General features: G+C 36.7%; 1 protein-coding gene across 1 annotated transcript in view; it reads left to right on the top strand.

Annotated features, from left to right (window-relative positions):
• Positions 1-22,013, top strand: part of AQR (aquarius intron-binding spliceosomal factor) — a 98,491-nt gene that overhangs the window by 245 nt on the left and 76,233 nt on the right. The window contains exons 2-5 of the mRNA XM_021695285.1: positions 4,364-4,420; positions 7,090-7,130; positions 11,524-11,559; positions 21,573-21,693. Of these exons, the coding sequence (XP_021550960.1) occupies positions 4,364-4,420; positions 7,090-7,130; positions 11,524-11,559; positions 21,573-21,693 (255 nt within the window). The remainder of the gene's footprint in view (positions 1-4,363; positions 4,421-7,089; positions 7,131-11,523; positions 11,560-21,572; positions 21,694-22,013) is intronic.

Genomic DNA, 22,013 nt, shown 5'->3' with positions numbered 1-22,013 from the left:
GTGCTGGGGATACCACAGTGGAAGAGGCCGCCTTGCCCTACGGAGTACAGGTTCCAGGGAAGATAAGTAAAAAAGAAAGCTACTAAGCGAGCTTTTCCGTATTGGAGTCTGTCGCAGAAGTGATGGATTCACAGAAGCAGCAGCACCCCATCCTGAGACCGGCAAGGTTTCGTAGCCGAGATGATGCCTAATAGAGAGGGAGGAGTAGAGTTTTTCGTAGCCGTAGAGTAATGTACGCTTTTGAGTGGAGTGACTAGAGTCTGACAAGATACCTGCGTCAAGTAGATGCATCTATGAAGAGAGCAATCGTGTTATCGGAGAGCGTTCATTTAGAACCCGTTTACTGTGTTGCATTGTGAACCGCGGTTGGCTGTGAATAGGGAAACACAGTCCTGTAGCCCTCGGCAACATTCCTAATCCTTATGCGCTGCTTTGGGTATTGGTTGAGAGTGCAAATAGTTCCCTGCCGAAGTTACTATGCCATCTGCTTATTTCTTCTCTGGTCTCTGTCTCAGATTTGCCAAGGCAGAAGCCTCAGAGTCATTTTGAGCCCCCCTTTCCCTTAATCACTACATGTTTACATTATAAATACCTTTCAAATTTATCTGCTTCTCTTACACTACGCCAGGTTGCCCTTGTTTACTCTCTGGACCTAGGCATCCTAACCTGCCTTGTGGATCCTCTTGCTCTCCTCCAGCCCATTCTTCATATTGCTGCCAGTGATTTTATACAAATGCAAATCTGATCATATCACTTACCTACTTAAAATCTCTAAAGAGTTCTAATTTCTCTTAGGATAATCACCAGGATCCTTCAAAGTATTATGTAATCTGGCATGTGCTTATATCCAGTTTTCTCTCTTTCCAACTCTGCTTTAGCCATATTGACCTGCATTTACTTAAATCTGTCATGCTGTCTTTCACCTCCTGGTCTTTCAGCATTGTTCCTTCTGCTCAGAATCCTCATTTTTTCCCCCACTTTCCTTTATACGGTTAATTCATTGTCATCCATCTACATTACTTGGGAGAAGTTTTCCCGACAACTTAAACTAAATTAGATCTCCCTTTTCCCATATACCTGTTTTTATGGTTAAAGCCATTTATTAGTTTCCTTCACTCAAGGAGCTTAGATTTTAGAGATGAGTCAGACAAATTAACAGTACAGTTTCAAATAGGGATAAGTGCTATCAGGAAAATGAAACAGGGTGTTAATGACACTGACTAGGATGGGGTGTATGAAAGGCAGTCAGGAAAGTTCTCTCTGAGGTGACATTTGAGCTAAGACCTGAATGCAAAAAAAAGAGCCAGTTTTGGGGAGAGAAGGGAAACAATCCAGGGAATAGCAAGTGCAGATGCTTTATGGTGTGAATATAAAGAAGGCCAGGATAGAAGCATAAGAGGGAAAATGGTATGAGATGAGGACAGAGAGTATGTAGGGATCAGATCTTATACAGTTTTGGAGGCTGAGATAAGAAGTTTGGATTTCATTCATCCAGTAGATTTTAATTGCAATCCAGGGAATGATATTTTAGAAAGAATCTTCTGGCTAATGTGTGGAAACTGGATGGGAGTGAAAGAGCAAAAGTAGTAATAAGGTTACCAGTGACTCCAGGTAAGAGATGGTGGTGGCCTCTACTATTAAAGATTAGGGTAGACTGATATATTCTGAGGTTAGAGGCAGGAGGACTTGATGATGATTGATTGTGGAAGGATGGAGGAAAAGACAAATCGGGCATAGCTTGAACAACTAGGTGAATGGTTTGGACATTTACTGAGATAGGAAAGGAGAGGGTTTAGTGGGGAGTATCAAGAGTTCTGTTTGGGTCTTGTTAAATGGAAGATGCCTAGTAAACATTCAATGGAATATATTGAGAAGGTGGTTGAATATGTGAGTCTAGAGTACCTGAGCAAGATCTGGGCTTGAATATAAATTTGGTATTTGTTGACAAGGTGGTATTTAAAACTGTAGGATTGACTGATATGTCCCAGGGAATATTATTTGTAAACATATAACATTTATTGTATCCTGTATTAGATTGAGAGAGCTGAGGCTAGGGACCATGTCTGATTTATTCCCCATGTACTCCCAGTACCTAGCATTGTACTAGGCACACATTGTGTGATGAGTAAGTATCTTTTAAAAGAAAGAATGAGTGAATTAATGGATAAACATACCAGGGCATTAAAATGTAGTGGTAGGGATGAACATTCTCAGCAGTAAACCATGATAGCAGACATGAATGCCTAATATTTGCTAGATACTGTTTTGGGCTCTTCTGGGCTACAAAGATAAATAAAATGTGATCCTTGTGTTTAGGGAGTTCAGTATCTGGAAGGAGACTTGGAGACTCATCATAGTTCAGTTGATAAATGCCAGAATAGAGATGTGAGGGAAATGCTTTGAGAACACAGTTTTAAATGAAAACTTTTGTCTAAGAAAAGACTGTCAAGAAAGAATTTCCTCATTGAGAAAGTGCCATTTTAGATGGACTTTGAAACATAAATAGGAACATGAGGAAATGGGTTTTCTAGTTGGAGGGGATATCTTGGATTTAGGTGGTGGGTGGTTCTTTTTCTTCTTCTTCTCCTCCCCTTCCTCCTTCCTTCCTCTTCCTTCTTCATTTCTGAGTACCTGACCAGAGAAGGTGTTTTTAAATTATTATTAAATGAGTAAGATGCAGAGCTTAAAATTTAGTTTTAAGGAGATCAGAGATCTGAACTTTGTGAATTCAGTTTTTTATGCTACTGTATTTTATGTCCTTTTTGTCTCAATAAAATTTATTTTGAACAATCTATGCTGTCATAGCTATACTAAGTGGGAAATGCAAAATTTCGATTTTGCATGAGGCTGGAGAGTGTAGGGGAGGGCAGTATATTCCTGGAGGTAGTAGTGTCTGAGAGGTCACAGGTTAGACCCCAAGGAAAAGCTAGATCAGATATTTACAATAAGCAGTTTGGATCAGAAGATGGGATTTACATATTTGTTTGGAAGACCCTAAATCCATGAAAACAGATCAGATTCAGTTCTCTTAACGGTATGAGGTGAGTAAAAGATGGCTAGTTTGTGTGATGCCTATAGGCAGTGGAATGAGGAAATGAGAACACCATAGGATAATTTGGTGGTAAAGTATTTTCTGTTGGGTTGGAGGGTGATTGATAGTTTGGGAAGGTGTCACATAAGGGGCCATTACTATACTGATTTGGAGAGACTTCCTCAGGGCCCATGTCCTTACTGCTTGGGAGGCCCTTTGGGTGTACTTACTGGGATAGCTACTTAGCTATAGAAGAAAAGAAGATATGAGTCCCATCTCTTTAGTGTTCTACTTAGGCAGACAGGAAAGATAGATAAGCAATCAAATGATTAATACAGAAAGATGAGACTATAATAGAGTTCTTTATGAAATGAAGAGAAGGAAGAAACAATTATCACCATTAGGTAGGGTGGAGGAAAGCCTCACAGAAGAGGTAACATTTCAGATTTTACTTTATTTTTTCATTCATCCATGCACCCATGCATACATACATATATACATCAGTCCATTGGCTATTATTTGAATTCCTCCAGTACACTAGATACTGTGCAGATACACTTTTTTATAAATGTGTTGAGTCTGTGCTTACCAGAGTTTTCTGTTTTTCAAGAGATTGCAGTTTAGTTTCTTTTAAAAAAACATAATACTCATTAATAAGACCATGTTTTTCCTTGATATTATATAATAATATTATACAATGCATCTAAATATCTGGAATTACTATACATATGTGTTTAAAGTTCACAATTTCCAGGTAAGTCTAATTTGCTGAAATATACCAGCTCTTTTATTCTCTGTAATAACCTGCTTATAGATTAGAAACTTTTTAGGTTCTGTTATGTGTGTCTGTGCCTACTAATCATTTAAAGGTTACTGTTTTACAAATAAACATTCCTGAAGATTTTGAATCTGTTTTCTAATACTAGCTCAACTCTTAACTAATTCTAATCTTGGGCAGCTCACTTAATCTCTGGATTCTAGAGTGTTCTTTCTAGGAGGTTCCTGGGTTTCCTCATCTCTATGCTGAAGATGTTTGACTGTGGTTATTAACTGGGTCCTACTGTTTCTCTTGGGGTGGTTAGAAAAGTATGTTTTGTTTTTGTAAATCATAATGGCAGGGTGCAGTGCAGGGCATTACTGGCTTTTAGTGGGTTGGGGCCAAGGATGCTAACTGGCCTGCATGCCCATATAGTCCTCTTAAAGATGGAATTAATCTGTCCTCCCAGTGCCTCTAATGCCCTGTTAAGAAAGAGCTTGTTACTGTATGATCTCAGTCTTCTCGCTCGACAATGGTATGAACCTGTGACTTATTTATACTATTTACTTTTGCAGTTAGCATGTAAATACTGGGCTCCTCATAGCAAGAAAAAATCACCTTTTGATATAAAGGTAAGTATATTTGGTTTACACCATTCTTTTTGAATAGGTGTGTTCTTTTTATCTTATTTTTAAGGGCTAATTCAACAAAAGCATTACATGATTCTTTTTAAGTTCAAATTACAGTTTTCTAATTATCAGATTGACAATTATTCATGTCAGAAAATTTGGAAAATAACAGAAGTTACACATTAGAAAATAAAAATCACTACCCAGAGATAACCTCTGCTATCATTTTGTTGAGTTAAAGTTTTTAAAAATTGTGTATATAACTTAACTGTTTTCCTGTTACAGATTTGTGGTTTGTTTTAAATTTATCATTATTATAATGACCATGTAATGAAAATTTTTGTAAATATACAGAAATTTCTGTACAATTTTTTGACAGCTCATTTAGGGTAGAATCTATTGTTTTTTATTTTTAGGTTGATGAGCTGAGATAAAGATTTATAAGAATGGTGGAAGAAGTAGGAGTTGTTTAGGGTAGAGGATTAGATGACCAAAGACCAGTAATATTTCAGTTAGGGAATGGACCTAAGGTTCAGGTGGAGCAGTTTAGGATAAATGAAAACAAAAATTCCTGAATGTGGGATTAATTCTCATTGAAATAGGCTCTTAAAGAGAGATCTTTAAATAAAATAGAGATGACATATTGCATGCCATTTAACAAGTATAGTTGACCCTTGAACAACACAAGTTTGAACTGCATGGGTCCATTTATACCTGGATTTTTTTTTTTCTAAGTACAGTACTGTAAATGTATTTTCTCTTCCTTGTGGTTAAAGTGTATCTTCATTAGCTGACCCTTGAACAACACGGGTTGGGGTTCTGATCCCCCATGCAGTCAAAAACCCATGTATAACTTTTTTTTAAAAAAAGATTTATTTATTTGAGAGAGAGCGAGCGAGCAAGCATGCGCATGCGCAAGCAGGGGGCGTAGCAGACTGTTTTAGGCACACTTGGTAAAACTGAACTTAACCCAAAATTTCTTTTATCATTTGAGCTTAAATGTTTCATTTATGAATATATTTTTGTTTTGCCAGCAATCCTTTTATTCATCAGGAGGATATTCATAAAAATGGCATATATTAATTACTCTAATTACTAGTAGAGTTGCTTTATCTTCTTATATGCTATTTGTATGTGTTTGTGGTTGTATATGTTAGATCTGGGGGTTCCTAGGGTCATATTTGATTAATAACAAGAGTATCTTAATGACACTACTAGATCGAGTTGATTCTAATTAGATTGAGATTTTCAGAGATTATATCCAGATCATTGTAATTCAGGATGAAGCTATGTATGCCTGTTTAGAAGAACTTTATTGTAGGTTGGTATTTGAAGATTATGCCCTTCATTTTAGTATTTAATTTGAATTTTGATAAAAAGAAAGGCAATAACAGAAATTTTGTCTAAATTGAACAAGACTTGGGGCCCCTGGGTGGCTCAGTCAGTTAAGCGTCTGATCTCAGCTCAGGTCATGATCTCAGGGTCCTGGGATTGAGCCCTTTGGGCTCCGCGCTCAGTGGGGAGTCTGCTTGCTCCCTGCTTGTACTCTCTATCTCTCTCTCAAATAAATAAATAAAATCTTTAAAAATAAAATTAAAATATCACCCACATTTCCTTGACAAATATACTTTGAGCAGTTAAAAGACATTATAACTCCATAAAATATATGATACCATATTAAAGTACTTTATAATTTTATAGTAGGAACTTTTTTTTTTAACTGCTATTATCACTAGCCACTAGCACTTCTGTGTCTTCTGCTGGTAACTATTATTAAAGACTCACAGGGGCAGTTGGCTGGCTCAGTTGGTAAAGCATGCAACTCTTTATCTTGGGGTTGTAAGTTTGAGCCCTATGGTGGGTATAGGGATTATTTAAAAATAAAATCTTAAAAAAAAAAAAAGAAAATACTCACGATATGCCAGGACTTGCACTAAATTCTTTACATGTGGTATCTTATTTATAGCAACTGGTGGGATACTTTGTATTAGTAGATCCTTTTTGTGGATTGGGAAGGTGAGCCTCAGAGCTGTCCTAGGCAAGGGTTCTAGCTCTCTGCAATGAAGTGGGTGGTTTGAACCAGGCTTCTAACACCAGTGCTGAATTCTGAAGTATCACACCATTCTGGCCTCCCTAACCCAAAAGAATTGAAATTCTGAGGCTTTATCACATGTATTTGGAAAACAGGATGTAACTTGCTTCTGTTACATCCTCATACTTCTAATTTACTGTCTGGCTTTTGAAAGTACATTCTTAATGATTCTTAAATGGAGTCTGATAGCATATACCTTAAAATTAAGTTTTTAAAAATATTCTGATTTGTGAATTTTTATTTTTCCTAGAAGTATTATAAATACATCATTTTAGAAGTCCAGTGCACTATCCATTGCATGACAGAGCCACCTTGAATACATCATTTTAGTGATTGTTTCTAGGAATCTTTTTATGTAGATATATTTTATTATTTATCTTCTACTACTTTGCTTTCTGTTATTTTACATTTTGAGGAATGTGATGAGATTATAAAAATCTCTTAAGTATTATTTCAGTAATATTTTATATCTATCCTAAACCAGCTTATTTTGTGTAACCTCAGTAACTGGAAACTATCAACTTAGGATCTAAAAAAATGCTGTTTGAGATATTAAACATTTTTATATTTTTGGTAACAGGTCATTGAAGATATATATGAAAAAGAGATTGTCAAATCAAGGTAAGAATGAGTTTAATTTTCATACATAGGGATTAGGTGGGACCAAGTTGGATCTCTTTTGCACTTCTAAACTAAATGTGATCATAACTTGGAACTTTTAAATTTCTTTTTGATTTGGTCATCAGGGAGATGGTGGCCAGAAAAACTTTTATATCTAGCTGCTGAAGAACCATAAATTATTTTTTTGCTTTCTAATTTTTGGCTTAGTTTAGAGGGATTAAATCCCATCAGGTTTATTTTGTTTTTGAAGAAATGTGAGGGAGAATAAACATGGAGATTTAATTTCAGTTTCACTAATACTAATTTTCTTATCATTTTCTGATAAATCTTTTGAAAATATTTAAAAATTATGAAAGTAGGGGCACCTGGGTGGCTCAGTTGTTAAGCGTCTGCCTTTGGCTCAGATCATGGTCCCAGGGTCCTGGGATCGAGCCCCACATCAGGCTCCCTGCTCAGCAGGGAGTCTGCTTCTCCCTCTCCCACTCCCCCTGCTTATGTTCCCTCTCTCGCTGTGTCTCTCTCTGTCAAATAAATAAATAAAATCTTTAAAATATATATATATATAAAAGTAAAACATACATAATAATACTTTATAAAATAATAAAATATATCTTACATACAATGTATAGAATATAAAATAATAAAAATAAATAATAGAAATTGTTTTTGTACAATATACAGAAGGAGGTAAGTTTTGAGAAATCTTCCTTGTCCTTTAACCCTGAATTTACTTATGTACATATGTATCCAGCTCCCCCCATTTTTTGTAATACAGAGTTTATACTCTACACATCATTCCATCTTACCTTTTTTTTTTAATGTATTTTGGGCATATTTCTATATCTGCAACTATAGACATATATGCCCAGTGAGTATTTTAAAAAGCCAATTGACTAAATGTTTTAATATGAAATGGAAACATTAGATGATAAATGTAAAAAAACTTATAAAATCTCAGATTTGTTATTTGTCATGTGTTTGAGTCCTAAAAGGTTAATTTTACTAAATATTATGAAGGCAAATCCATGGCAGCATCAAAATGAGAGGCCAGTTGTTTTGCTTTAGTGATTGATTTGTGAGCATAAAAGGAGGCAGGACCAAAAGCCATGTTAAGGATTTTGTTTCTTATCTGAAGAATAATGGGAAGCCAATTAAGCACGTAAGCATGATGGTGATATTTTAAAAAGAGAATTTGGAGGGTGTAAGAAGCAAGAAATTAGGTGAGTATTGTAGTAGTTAGGTTCAAGATAATGATGGCTTGAACTAGCCTGGAAGATTGAGATAAAGAGGTGTGCCAATTTGAGATAGAAGTGACAAGATGGTTGGTGGTTGGATGTGGTGGATGAGGGAAAGGGGAAAATCAAAAGTGACTTCTCTAAGTTTTTGGCTTAGATTGATTAGTGGATTCTATTACTGATTTCTGCTTTTGTTGTTAGGGGTGGAGTTGGGCATAGGTCATTAGTTCACTTTTGGAAATGTTTATTTCTAGGTAGTGAAGAACCATGTAGATGGAGATGTAGAATAAGCTGTTGGGTATCTCAGTACAGAGCTCAGAAAAGAGGACAGAGTTGAGCCTACTTTGTATCAACCACAATTTCAGTGCTAAGGATACAACAGTGAGCATGGCAGATAAAGTCTCTACTCACTGAGCTTATATTGTAGTTCTAGTCTAGACAGGAAATACATAGATAGATATGTAATGTCACAGGTAGTATTATGAACTAAAGTATGTTTAGGGTAGTGACAAGGGCCATTTTAGATCGAATGATCAGGGAAAAATACTCTGAAGATATGACATTCGAGCAGATATATAACATATGACTTGTTGGTCTGGGAATGGGTATGGATGAGATTGCCTAATAAAACTTAAGATGAGTGGGTAGGTAAATTCTAGGATTCTTTTTTCTTACATATTAAGGATGTACCAATCTGAAAATTATCTTGAACCTTCACAACTAGTTTTCTGTGTCTTCAGAGCAGGCTTTTACTCCAGTGGAAAGTAATTGCTTGTGGTTTTGTTTGTTTGTTTCATTCAAAACCTTAGCTATTAATATTTCTTCCTTAAAGATAATTTTTATGTAACTAGTAACCAAAAGCTGCCAGTGATTTTTAAATTATATACTTGGCTACATTATTTTTAATTGCTGAAGGAAGTAACTGTTGTTGGCCAGGCTCACTAGGATTTATCATGGCACTCTTACCAGTCATTTTCTCATCTTGTACACAGTTGAGAATACTTAAATGAAAGTAAACTGATGCATTCTCCCCTCAAATCTCAAAGTTCAAAAAAGTTAAGTGCACTTCTGTAATAGATAAACTGTAATGTATATATATGTTTTCATCATAAGTGTACTCTTGAATTCCCATCCCCTAAGGGCGCCTGGGTGGCTCAGTTGGTTGGGCGACTGCCTTCGGCTCAGGTCATGATCCTGGAGTCCCGGGATCGAGTCCCGCATCGGGCTCCCTGCTCAGCGGGGAGTCTGCTTCTCCCTCTCCCGCTCCCCCCTCTTGTGCTCTCTCTCTCTCTCACTCCTCTCTCAAATAAAAAAAAAAAAAATCTTAAAAAAAAAAAAAGAATTCCCATCCCCTAAGATAAATAATGTATATTTACATTTTTAAATGACCATTTTTTAGACTAGTGCCTGAGGAAGCTGTTTTGCTGAGCTATGTGCTGGTAGCATCTTCATTATTGGGGAATGGCTTGATTTAAGATTTATTAACTTGTTTGTAGGCTACCAAAATAGGCAGTTTATAGCTATAAGGTACTCTTAGTATTTTTTTTAAAGATTTTATTTATTTATTTGATAGACAGTGAGAGAGGGAACACAAGCAGGGGGAGTGAGAGAGGGAGAAGCAGGCTTCCCGCAGAGCAGGGAGCCCGATGTGGGGCTCGATCCCAGAACCCTGGGATCATGACCTGAGCCAAAGGCAGATGCTTAACGACTGAGCCACCCAGGCGCCCCAGGTACTCTTAGTATTATACATTAAGGTTCTTGTAATACATATTTTTTGCATATCAACCCTATTTCTGTAGGAGGAATCTGGGAAATAAATCCATTAGTTCTTAATATTCTTATGGTATAAATGATAATTTTTAGGATCTCAAAAGTAGTAAAATACCATATCACCCAGTCAGCCATGTAATGTGTGGTCTATTACACGATTGATTCATATTTGGTATCCTTACCATTATCACATTTGGCAAACATATCTTAATATTTTTATCTGTATGATTTTAACATCTTAAAAATAATCATAATTGTTATTTGTTGAGTGTTTGCTATATACCAGATTCTGTTTTAAGCACTTTTGTGTATAGTAGCTCATTTTTCCTCACAACAACCGTGTGATAGTCACTGTTATTATCCTTGTTTTATTGATGAGGAAACCGCAGTACAGAGAGGTTGAAGTAGCCCAAAATATTTCCCAGTAGTTAGAGGAAGAGCTGGGTATTAAATCCTGGTTCTCTGACTCTTACCCAATACTTTGTTCTTAAGTAGTTCAGGGTCCATTGCCCTGTTTTTATTTAAAATGTTTAAACCCCAAGGTGCCTGGCTGGCTTAGTCAGAAGAGCATGCAACTCTTGATCTCATGGTCATGAGTTTGAGACCCACGTGGCATGTAGAGATTACTTAAATAAGTTTTAAAAACTTAAAAAAATGTTTAAATCCCTCTACTATGAAACATAACACAGAAAAGGGCATAAAACAGAAATGTTTAGCCTTCTAAATTATCATTCATAACCACCACAAAGGTAATAAAAGCCAATATTTGTTAGCATCCCAGAAGCTCTTACAATGCCTTTTGTTTTAACATTTTAATATGTAAGTATGGAAACATGAACACTATAGTTTTGTTTGTTTTTAAACTTTAAATAAATAAACTTATGAAACCTGTGAAAAGTATGATTCCTATATTTGTCATAGAGATAAATGTGTCCCTTTGCTTTCAGAAGGGCATGACTTCAGAATGTTTCCTTTTGAATATTAAATAAAACAATGTTGGCCAGTGCTTAAGAAATTAAGATAGGCTACCTTTTGTCAATTGTGATCCAGTATTATGAATAGTGATGAACATTTGTGTTTTCATTAAAATTAATTGCCTTATTAACCTATGTGTTATATCTTAGTATGTCATGGTGCTAATTGTGTTTGTTAATATGGGTAGGATTTAACTTAAGTAACTTTTCTTAGTTTTTAAAAATAAACTACTCTGACAAAATACAAAGAAAAAATATAAAAGCAAAATTAGCTTTCTTCAATGCATATTAAAATATGATTCTGATATGTGGGTCAATATTAAAACAAGGTTCCAAAAATGCATCTGCATTAATAACTCTGAAATATTTATATTTTCTGTTTAAACATTTTTATTATTTATTTTTATACTTTAGGTTTGCCATCAGAAAGATAATGCTCTTGGAATTTAGGTGAGTTAAAACGCTTTACTTTGATGAAGTTAAAAATGGTGTCAGATCTGTATTGTCAGTATACGACAGAGATACCTGTATCATGTCTTTTTAATTCTAGTGTAGTTAACGTACAGTGTTATATTAGGTTCATGTGCAATATAGTGATTCAGCAACTCCATACATCATTCGGTGCTCATCTTGACAAGTGCACTCCTAAAAACCCATCACTTATTTCACCCATCCCCCACCCACCTACCTGTATCATCTTGAGCAAATCATCTATTCTTATAGCCTCAGTTCCACATCTGAAAATGTTAAGAATGGGTTTGGCGTTTACTATGTATTCAGATAACACCCAAGATAAAACATTACTATTAAAAACTGTGACAAGGGGCACCTGGGGTGGCTCAGTTGGTTGAGTGGCTGCCTTCGGCTCAGGTCATGATCCTGGAGTCCCGGGATCGAGTCCCACATCGGGCTCCCTGCTCAGCAGGGAGTCTGCTTCTCCCCCTGACCTTACCCCCTCTCATGCTCTCTCTCTCTGTCTCATTCTCTCTCTCAAATAAATAAATAAAATCTTTAAAACAAAAAAAACAGAACAAAACAAAAAAAAAACTGTGACAAGCCAGTGATGTCTCTGAGGCATCCAGCAGAAACAAATATAAGATACTCTGGAAGGATATGTATCCCAATTGCATTACAGATAAATTCCTATAGAACCCTGGCAAAGGTGAGTTCAGATTCCCTAATTACGAAGCATGTTAGGATAATAACTGTAAGAAGAATCAGTTGAAATGACAACAGAATTAGATCCCCGCCCCACCCACCCAGGACCTTAGGTAATTAAATAATTGATATATACTGTCAAATCATTATGTTTAAAGTTATGAGTATAAAAGAAGAAATTGTGTGAACATGGAACAAGACAATAAAAATGGATAGATTTGGGGAAAACAAATAAAAATTATTGAAATTTAAAAACTCAGTGGACAAATTAAATACAGGCACCTTGGAGATATGGTAGGTTCAGTTCCAGACCACTGCAAAAAAGCAAGTCAAATGTATTTTTTGGTTTCCTAGTGCATATAAAAGTTGTGTTTATACTATATTTTAGTCTGTTAAGTGTGCAACAGCATTATGTCTAAAAAAAAATCTATATGCCTTAATTTAAAAATACCTTATTGCTGAAAAATGCTAACCAGCATCTGAGCTTTCAACAAGTTGTGATCATAAATCATGGATTACCGGGCGCCTGGGTGGCTCAGTCGGTTAAGCGACTGCCTTCGTTCGGCTCAGGTCATGATCCTGGAGTCCCTGGATCGAGTCCCGCATCGGGCTCCCTGCTCAGTGGGGAGTCTGCTTCTCCCTCTGACCCTCCCCCCTCTCATGTACTCCCTCTCTCTCATTCTCTCTCTCTCAAATAAAAATAAATAAAATCTTTAAAAAAAAAAAATAAATCATGGATTACCATAACAAATATAATAATAAACAAAAAGTTTGAAATATTCTTATTGCCAGATTCTTTGGTAATTCTTATTACCAAAATGTGACAGACATACAGTTAGCAAATACTGTTGGGAAAAAATGGTGCTAATAGACTTGGTCAATGCAGCATTGCCATAAACCTTCAATTTGTGAAAAATGCAACATCTGCAAAACTGAATAAAGCAAAGCACAATAAAAGAGCCTCGGCCTGTGGTGGATTAGACACAGCTAAAGAGGGGATTATTGAACTGGAATATAGAAAATTAATTAGATAATAGCAAAGAGAAATAGAGATGAATAATATAAAAGGAAATTCAGAGATACAGAGGCAAAAATTATAGTCCAGTAAGAATTTCAGAAGAGATTTAGGGAGAATAGGGGAGTAGCAATTTAGAAGAATGGTGGTTAAGAATTTTCTGCAGTTGAAATATGAGTCTTTTAGATTCAGGAAGTACAATAATTCTGAATAGAGCAACTGAACACTAACAAAGACAGAATGAAGATCTTATCTGCTGGAGGAAAAAAAAGACATTACTCAAAGAAGGATGCATAGATTAATTGTAGATTTCTCAGTTATAGTAATAGAGAATGTAATAGAATGAGACCAATACAAGAAAAAAAATCACTAACAACCCAGAAAGAATTGTATAACCAGCTAAACTGTCATAAATTAATTTCAGACAGATAGATTAATACTAACAAACTTGCTGAGAGAAGTTCAAAAGGATATAATTCAGGAAAAAGGAGTTTAAACTTGTAAGAAAGGAATGAAATGAAGTTTTGTACATTTTATTTATGAAAGAGCACTCAGTGTCTTACTTGGAGCCATTTGACCATCATTTTAAGTAAAATTCCACTTATCCAGTTTCCTAGGTTCTTACAGTATTGCTAATGATAGACCCATGAATATACCGATGTGAGCGTAAGAGGAAGTAGAAATATTACAGCGCTATAGCAGAATCTAAACCACTTAACTCTGGGTTTGTACATAGGTCTGCACACATGTATGTGAGTGATTGCAACATGCATGTGGAGTGATTTAAAGTGGGAACAAAACTACCTTGCTTTTTTTTTTAATTGGTGCTTGAGAGTATTTTAACCCCAGTATGGTAATTGATGTTTATAACATGAATGATAAAAAATAGCTAAGTTAGGGAGGAGGAGCAAGATGGCGGAGGAGTAGGAGACTAAATTTCGTCTGGTCCCAGGAATTCAGCCAGATAGGTATCAAACCATTCTGAACACCTACAAACTCAACAGGAGATTGAAGAAAAGAATAGCCACAACTCTCTGAACAGAAAAGCGACCACTTTTTGGAAGCAGGGATCCAACAAGCGGCAGATCCGGGGAGACTCCCCTTCCTCCCCCTGGAAGAGTGGCGCAGCAGCGCACTGCAGCAATCTCCAGGGTTTGGAGATTCCAAACGGGGTCGTGTGCCAGAGATAGAAACGCTCGGTCATAGGCTGGGTGAGCACAGAGTGTGGCCAGAGACCGGGGAGACAGGAGTGATTGACTGCTTTTCTCTGGGGGCTCCTGAGGAATGGGGCCCCGAGGTGTTGGCTCCTCCGTGGTGGAGATTGGGAGGTCACCATTTTCTTCCTTATCCTCCAAAGCTGTACGGAAAGCTTTCAGGGAACTAAAAGCTACTGAGAGCAGACCTGAGCAGATTCCTTAGCCTGGCCCCTGGCAAGGGCAGGGCAATTCCGCCTCAGGCAAAGATGTTTGAGAATCACTGCAACAGGCCCTTCCCCCAAAAGATCAGCAAGAACAGCCAGCCAAGACCAAGTTTACCAATCAATGAGAACGGCAGAACTCTAGCACAAGGGGAATACAGTGCATAGAATTCATGGCTTTTTTACCATGATTCTTTAGTCTTTCAAAGTTAATTTTTTTAATTTTCTTTTTCTATTTTTTTTAAAATTTTTCTTTTTCCCTTTTTTAACCAACATCTTATCAATCCCTTTTTTAAAAATGTTTTTTATTTTTCATTTTTAGAGTCATATTCTATCCCTTCATTATAGTTAACCTTATTTTTTGTATATATATAAGTTATTCTCTCTTTAAAATTTTGGGATACAGTTTCTTCTAACAGACCAAAATATACCCTAAATCTCTAGCATATGGCTTTGTTCTAGTCTCCTGCTTGATAACATTCTCTCCCTTTTTTTTTAAATTTTTCTTTCTTTTTTCAACCAACTTCTTACCAGTTCCTTTTATAAAATCTTTTATAATTTTCATCTTTACAGTCATATTCCATCCCTTTATCATATTTACCCTTATTTTTGTACATATGCAAGTTTTTCTTTCTTTAAAATTTTGGGAGGCAGTGTCTTCTAACAGACCAAAATATGCCCAGAATCTAGTATGTGGCACTGATCTATTCACCAGCCTGATCATATTTGATCATTTTTTTTCTTTCTTTCTTTCCCTTTCTTTCCCCCCTGGTTTCGGGTCTCTTCTGATTTGTTTAGTGTATATTTTTCTGGGGTCGTTGTTACCCTGTTAACATTTTGTTCTCTCATTCATCTATTCTCCTCTGGACAAAATGACAAGACAGAAAAACTCACCTCAAAAAAGAGAACAAGAGGCAGTAATGACTGCCACGGACCTAATCAATACGGACATTAGTAAGATGTTAGAACTAGAGTTCAAAATGACGATTATAAAGATACTAGCTGGTCTTGAAAAAAGCATGGAAGATACTAGAGAAACCCTTTCTGGGGAAATAAAAGAACTAAAATCTAACCAAGTTGAAATCAAAAAGGCTATTAATGAGGTGCAATCAATAATGGAGGCTCTAACTGCTAGGATAAATGAGGCAGAAGAGAGAATTAGTGACACAGAAGACCAAATGATGGAGAATAAAGAAGCTGAGAAAAAGAGAGAGAGAAACAACTACTGGATCACGAGGGCAGGATTTGAGAGATAAGTGATACCATTAGACAAAACAATATTAGAATAATTGGGATCCCAGAAGAATACGAGAGAGAGGGGCAGAAGGTATATTGGAGCAAATTATAGCAGAGAACTTCCCTAATTTGGGGAAGGAAACCGGCATCAAAATCCAGGAGGCACAGAGAACCTCCCCTCAAAATCAAAAATAGGTCAGCACCCCAACATCTAATAGTAAAACTCCCAAGTCTCAGACAAAGAGAAAATCCTGAAAGCAGCTCGGGACAAGAGGTCTGTAACCTACAACGGTACAACAGATTGGCAGCAGACCTATCCACAGAGACCTGGCAGGCCAGAAAGGACTGGCATGATATATTCAGAGCACTAAACAAGAAAAATATGCAGCCAAGTATACTATATCCAGCTAGGCTGTCATTGAAAATAGAAGGAGGGATAAAAGACTTCCAGGACAAACAAAAACTAAAAGAATTTGCAAACACCAAACCAGCCCTACAAGAAATATTGAAAGGGGTCCTCTAAGCAAAGAGAGAGCCTAAAAGTGGCATAGACCAGAAAGGAATAGAGACAATATACAGTAACAGTCACCTTACAGGCAATACAATGGCACTAGATTCCTATCTTTCGATAGGTACCCTGAATGTAAATGGCCTAAATGCCCCAATCAAAAGACAAAGGGTATCAGATTGGATAAAAAAATAAGACCCATCAATATGCTGTCTGCAAGAGACTCATTTTAGACCCAAAGACACCCCCAGATTGAAAGTGAGGGGGTGGAAAACCATTTACCATGCTAATGGACACCAAAAAAAAGGTGGGGTAGCGATCCTTATATCATACAAATTAGATTTTAAGCCAGAGACTGTAATAAGAGATGAGGAAGGACACTATATCCTACTTAAAGGGTCTATCCAACAAGAAGATCTAATAATTGTAAATATCTATGCCCCTAACATGGGAGGAGCCAATTATATAAGCCAGTTAATAACAAAATCAAACTAATACATCAACAACAATACAGTATTAGTAAGGGACTTTAACAACCCCCTCACTGAAATGGACAGATCATCTAAGCAAAAGATTAACAAGCTTTTAAAGATTAAAGGCTTTAAATGACACACTGGACCAAATGGACTTCACAGATAATATTCAGAACATTCCATCCCAAAGCAACAGAATACACATTCTTCTCTAGTGCTCATGGAACATTCTCCAGAATAGATCACATCCTAGGTCACAAATCAGGTCTCACTCGGTACCGAAAGATTGGGATCATTCCCTGAATATTTTCGGACCACAGTGCTTTGAAACTAGAACTCAATCACAAGAGGAAAGTCGGAAAGAACTCAAATACATGGAGGCTAAAGAGCATCCTACTAAAGAATGAATGGGTCAACCAGGAAATTAAAGAAGAATTTAAAAAATTCATGGAAACAAATGAAAATGAAAACGCAACTGTTTAAAATCTTAGGGATGCAGCAAAGGCAGTCCTAAGAGGAAAGTATATAGCAATACCAGGCTTTCTCAAGAAACAAGAAAGGTCTCAAATACACAACCTAACCCTACACCTACAGGACCTGGAGAAAGAACAGGAAATAAGGCCTAAACCTATCAGGAGAAGAGAAATAATAAAGATCAGAGCAGAAATCAATGAAACAGAAACCAAAAGAACAGTAGAACAGATCAACAAAACTAGGAGCTGGTTCTTTGAAAGAATTAATAACATTGATAAATCCCTAGCCAGACTTATCAAAAAGAAAAGAGAAAGGTCCCAAAGAAATAAAATCGTGAATGAAAGAGGAAAGGTCACAACCAACACCAAAGAAATACAATTAGAAGAACATATTATGAGCAACTCTATGCCAGCAAATTAGATAATCTGGAAGAAATGGATGCATTCCTAGAGACGTATAAACTACCAAAACTGAATCAGGAAGAAATAGAAACCCTGAACAGACCCATAACCACCAAGGAAATTGAAGCAGTAATCAAAACTCTCCCAACAAACAAAAGTCATGGCCAGGTAGCTTCCCACGGGAATTCTACCAGACATTTAAAGAAGCGTCATTACTTATTCTTCTGAAACTGTTCCAAAAAACAGAAATGGAAGGAAAACTTCCAAACTCATTCTACAAAGTCAGCATTACCTTGATTCCAAAACCAGAGACCCCACTAAAAAGGAGAATTACAGACCATGGATGCAAAAATTCTCACCAAAATACTAGCCAATAGGATCCAACAGTACATTAAAAGGATTATTCACCACGACCAGCTGGGATTTATTCCTGGGCTGCAAGTTTGGTTCAACATCCACAAATCAATCAATGTGATACAATACATTAATAAAAGAAAGAACAAGAACCATATGATCCTCTCAATAGATGCAGAAAAAGCATTTGATGAAGTACAGCATCCTTTCTTGATTAAAACTCTTCAGAGTGTAGGGATAGAGGTTACATACCTCAATATCATAAAAGCCATCTATAAAAAACCCACAGCGAATATCATTCTCAATAGGGAAAAACTGAGAGCTTTTTCCCTAAGGTCAGGAACACGGCAGGGATGTCCACTATTACCACTGCTATTCAACATAGTACTAGAAGTCGTAGCCATAGCAATCAGACAACAAAAAGAAATAAAAGGCATCCGAATGGGCAAAGAAGAAGTCAAACTCTCACTCTTTGCAGATGATATGATATTTTATGTGGAAAACCCAAAAGACTGCCCCCCAAAACTGCTAGAACTCATACAGGAATTCAGTAAGGTGATAAAATCAATGCACAGAAATCAGTTGCATTTCTATACACCAACAACAAGACAGAAGAAAAGGAAATTAAGGAGTCGATCCCATTTACAATTGCACCCAAAACCATAAGATACCTAGGAATAAATCTAACCAAAGAGGCAAAGAATCTGTACTCAGAAAACTATAAAATACTCATGAAAGAAATGGAGGAAGACACAAAGAAATGGAAAAACGTTCCATGCTCATGGATTGGAAGAACAAATATTGTGAAAATGTCAATGCTACCTAGAGCAGTCTACACATTTAATGCAATCCCTATCAAAATACCATCAACTTTTTCCAAAGAAATGGAACAAATAATCCTAAAATTTGTATGGAAACAGGAAAGACCCCAAATAGCCAGAGGAATGTTGAAAAAGAAAAAGCTGGTGTCATCACAATTCCGGACTTCAAGCTCTATTATAAAGCTGTCATCATCAAGACAGTATGGTACTGGCACAAAAACAGACACACAGATCAATGGAACAGAATAGAGAACCCAGAAATGGACCCTAGACTCTATGGTTAACTGATCTTCGACAAAGCAGGAAAGAATGTCCAATGGAAAAAAGACAGTCTCTTCAACAAATGGTGTTGGGAAAATTGGGCAGCCACATGCAGAAGAATGAAACTGGACCATTTCCTTACACCACACACAAAAATAGACTCAAAATGGATGAAAGACCTAAATGTGAGACAGGAGTCCATCAAAATCCTAAAGGAGAACACAGGCAGCAACCTCTTTGACCTCAGCCGCAGCAACTTCTTCCTAGAAACATCGCCAAAGGCAAGGGAAGCAAGGGTAAAAATGAACTATTTGGGACTTCATCAAGATAAAAAGCTTTTGCGCAGCAAAGGAAACAGTCGACAAAACCAAAAGGCAACTGACAGAATGGGAGAAGATATTTACAAATGACATATCAGATAAAGGGCTAGTATTCAAAATCTATAAAGAACTGATCAAACTCAACACCCAAAGAACAAATAATCCAATCAAGAAATGGGCAAAAGACATGAACAGACATTTCTGCAAAGAAGACATCCAAATGGCCAACAGACATATGCAAAAGTGCTCAACATCACTCGGCATCAGGGAAATCCAGATCAAAACCTCAATAAGATACCACCTCACACCAGTCAGAATGGCTAAAATTAACAAGTCAGGAAACAACAGATGTTGGCGAGGATATGGAGAAAGGGGAACCCTCCTACACTGTTGGTGGGAGTGCAAGCTGGCGCAGCCACTCTGGAAAACGGTATGGGGGTTCCTCAAAAAGTTGAAAATAGAGCTACCCTATGGCCCAGCAATTGCACTACTGGGTATTTACCCCAAGGATACAAATGTAGTGATCAGAAGGGTTACTTGCACTCCAATGTTTATAGCAGCAATGTCCACAATAGCCAAACTATGGAAAGAGCCAAGATGTCCATCAACAGATGAATGGATAAAGAAATAACTTGGAATATTAATGCAGCCATCAAAAAACGAAATCTTGCCATTTGCAATGACATGGTTGGAACTAGAGGGTATTATGCTAAGTGAAATAAGTCAATCAGAGAAAGACAAGTATCATATGATCTCACTGATATGAGGAATTCTTAATCTCAGGAAACAAACTGAGGGTTGCTGGAGTGGTGGGGGGTGGGAGGGATGGGGTGGCTGGGTGATAGACATTGGGGAGGGTGTGTGCTGTGGTGAGCGCTGTGAATTGTGTAAGACTGATGAATCACAGACCTGTACCTCTGAAACAAATAATACATTATATGTTTAAAAAAAAAAAAAAAGAAGAAGATGGAAGGGAAAAACGAACGGGGGGGAATTGGAGGGGGCGACAAACCATGAGAGACTATGGACTCTGAGAAACAAACTGAGGGTTTTAGAGGGGAAGGGATGGGGCGATGGGTTAGCCTGGTGATGGGTATTAAGGAGGGCACGTATTTTTTTTTTTTAAAGATTTTATTTATTTATTTGAGAGAGAGAGAATGAGATAGAGCACGAGAGGGGGGAGGGTCAGAGGGAGAAGCAGACTCCCCGCCGAGCAGGGAGCCCGATGCGGGACTCGATCCCGGGACTCCAGGATCATAACCTGAGCCGAAGGCAGTCGCTTAACCAACTGAGCCACCCAGGCGCCCCAAGGAGGGCACGTATTGAATGGAGCACTGGGTGTTATACGCAAACAGTGAATCATGGAACACTACATCAAGAACTAATGCTGTAATGAATGGTGACTAACATAACATAGTAAAATAAAATTTAAAAAAATAGCTAAGTTATGTTGTAGAAATCAGAAATACTTAAATTTATTAAGGAATATTTTCACCACAGTCTTAAAATACAAATTTTGGTATCTTGAGAGGAAAATGCCAGTTACCTTGAAAACTGACTTATGTTGAATACCTAGTAAATTAAGTATTAAAATGCTTCTTTTTATTAAGTCTCTTTCTTAGTTTGTGAAAGTCATTTGGTCCTCATATGAGGTAGTATTAATGTCTCAGATACATTTGTCTTCTGAAATTGCCCATAATATCATTTTGGTTTTTTACTTCATAAAGAGTTTTAGATAAGGAATATCCCCAGTGTTCTGATAGTGATAATTACATGTTAGTGATCTTTGCTGTCTTCCTACCTTAAAAGTATAAACTCTTATTCTCCAAAGCTACAGTTATTATAAGTAAATTGGTAGCAGATAGCGGTGACCTAGATTACAGGTAAATTTGTGAAGGATTTTCAAGTTACGTAGTTTTTAAAAAGTTTTCAGAAAGTTGTAGATAATCATGCTCTTCCAGGTGAGTGACATATAGTGAGTGGTGGTAACTAATGAAATATTCTGTGCTTTTTCACTCTTCACAGCCAGTATCTTGAAAATTACCTCTGGATGAATTATTCTCCAGAGGTGTCCAGCAAGGCCTATTTAATGTCAATCTGCTGTATGGTGAATGAGAAATTCAGAGAAAATGTCCCTGCATGGGAGGTAACAGATTTAAATTACTTCAGAGCTTTCATACTGTGTTTAAGCCATTTAAAAGTAGAACTTTTGACTGATAATAAATAATGCTTTTAGAACAGAACTTTGCCCAAAAATAAAGTAAGGGTTGAGAAGAAAGTGGATATATGAAGAATACTATTCTTTTTTGAATTCAATACTTTGTTCGAACTAATTTACTATGAACCAAAAAATTATGAAAGTGAAATTATTTTTCTATTTCGTGCTTGAAACAAAGAATGGCATGAAGTATAAAGACTTTTCTTTCTTTTTTTTTTTTTTTTTTTTTTTTTAAGATTTTTATTTAT

Source organism: Neomonachus schauinslandi, chromosome 9 (assembly GCF_002201575.2).
Source record: "Neomonachus schauinslandi chromosome 9, ASM220157v2, whole genome shotgun sequence".
NCBI classification, from domain to species: Eukaryota; Metazoa; Chordata; class Mammalia; order Carnivora; family Phocidae; genus Neomonachus; species Neomonachus schauinslandi.
Note: the sequence above shows the minus strand (reverse complement) of the source record. Positions and strands in the feature narration are given on the sequence as shown.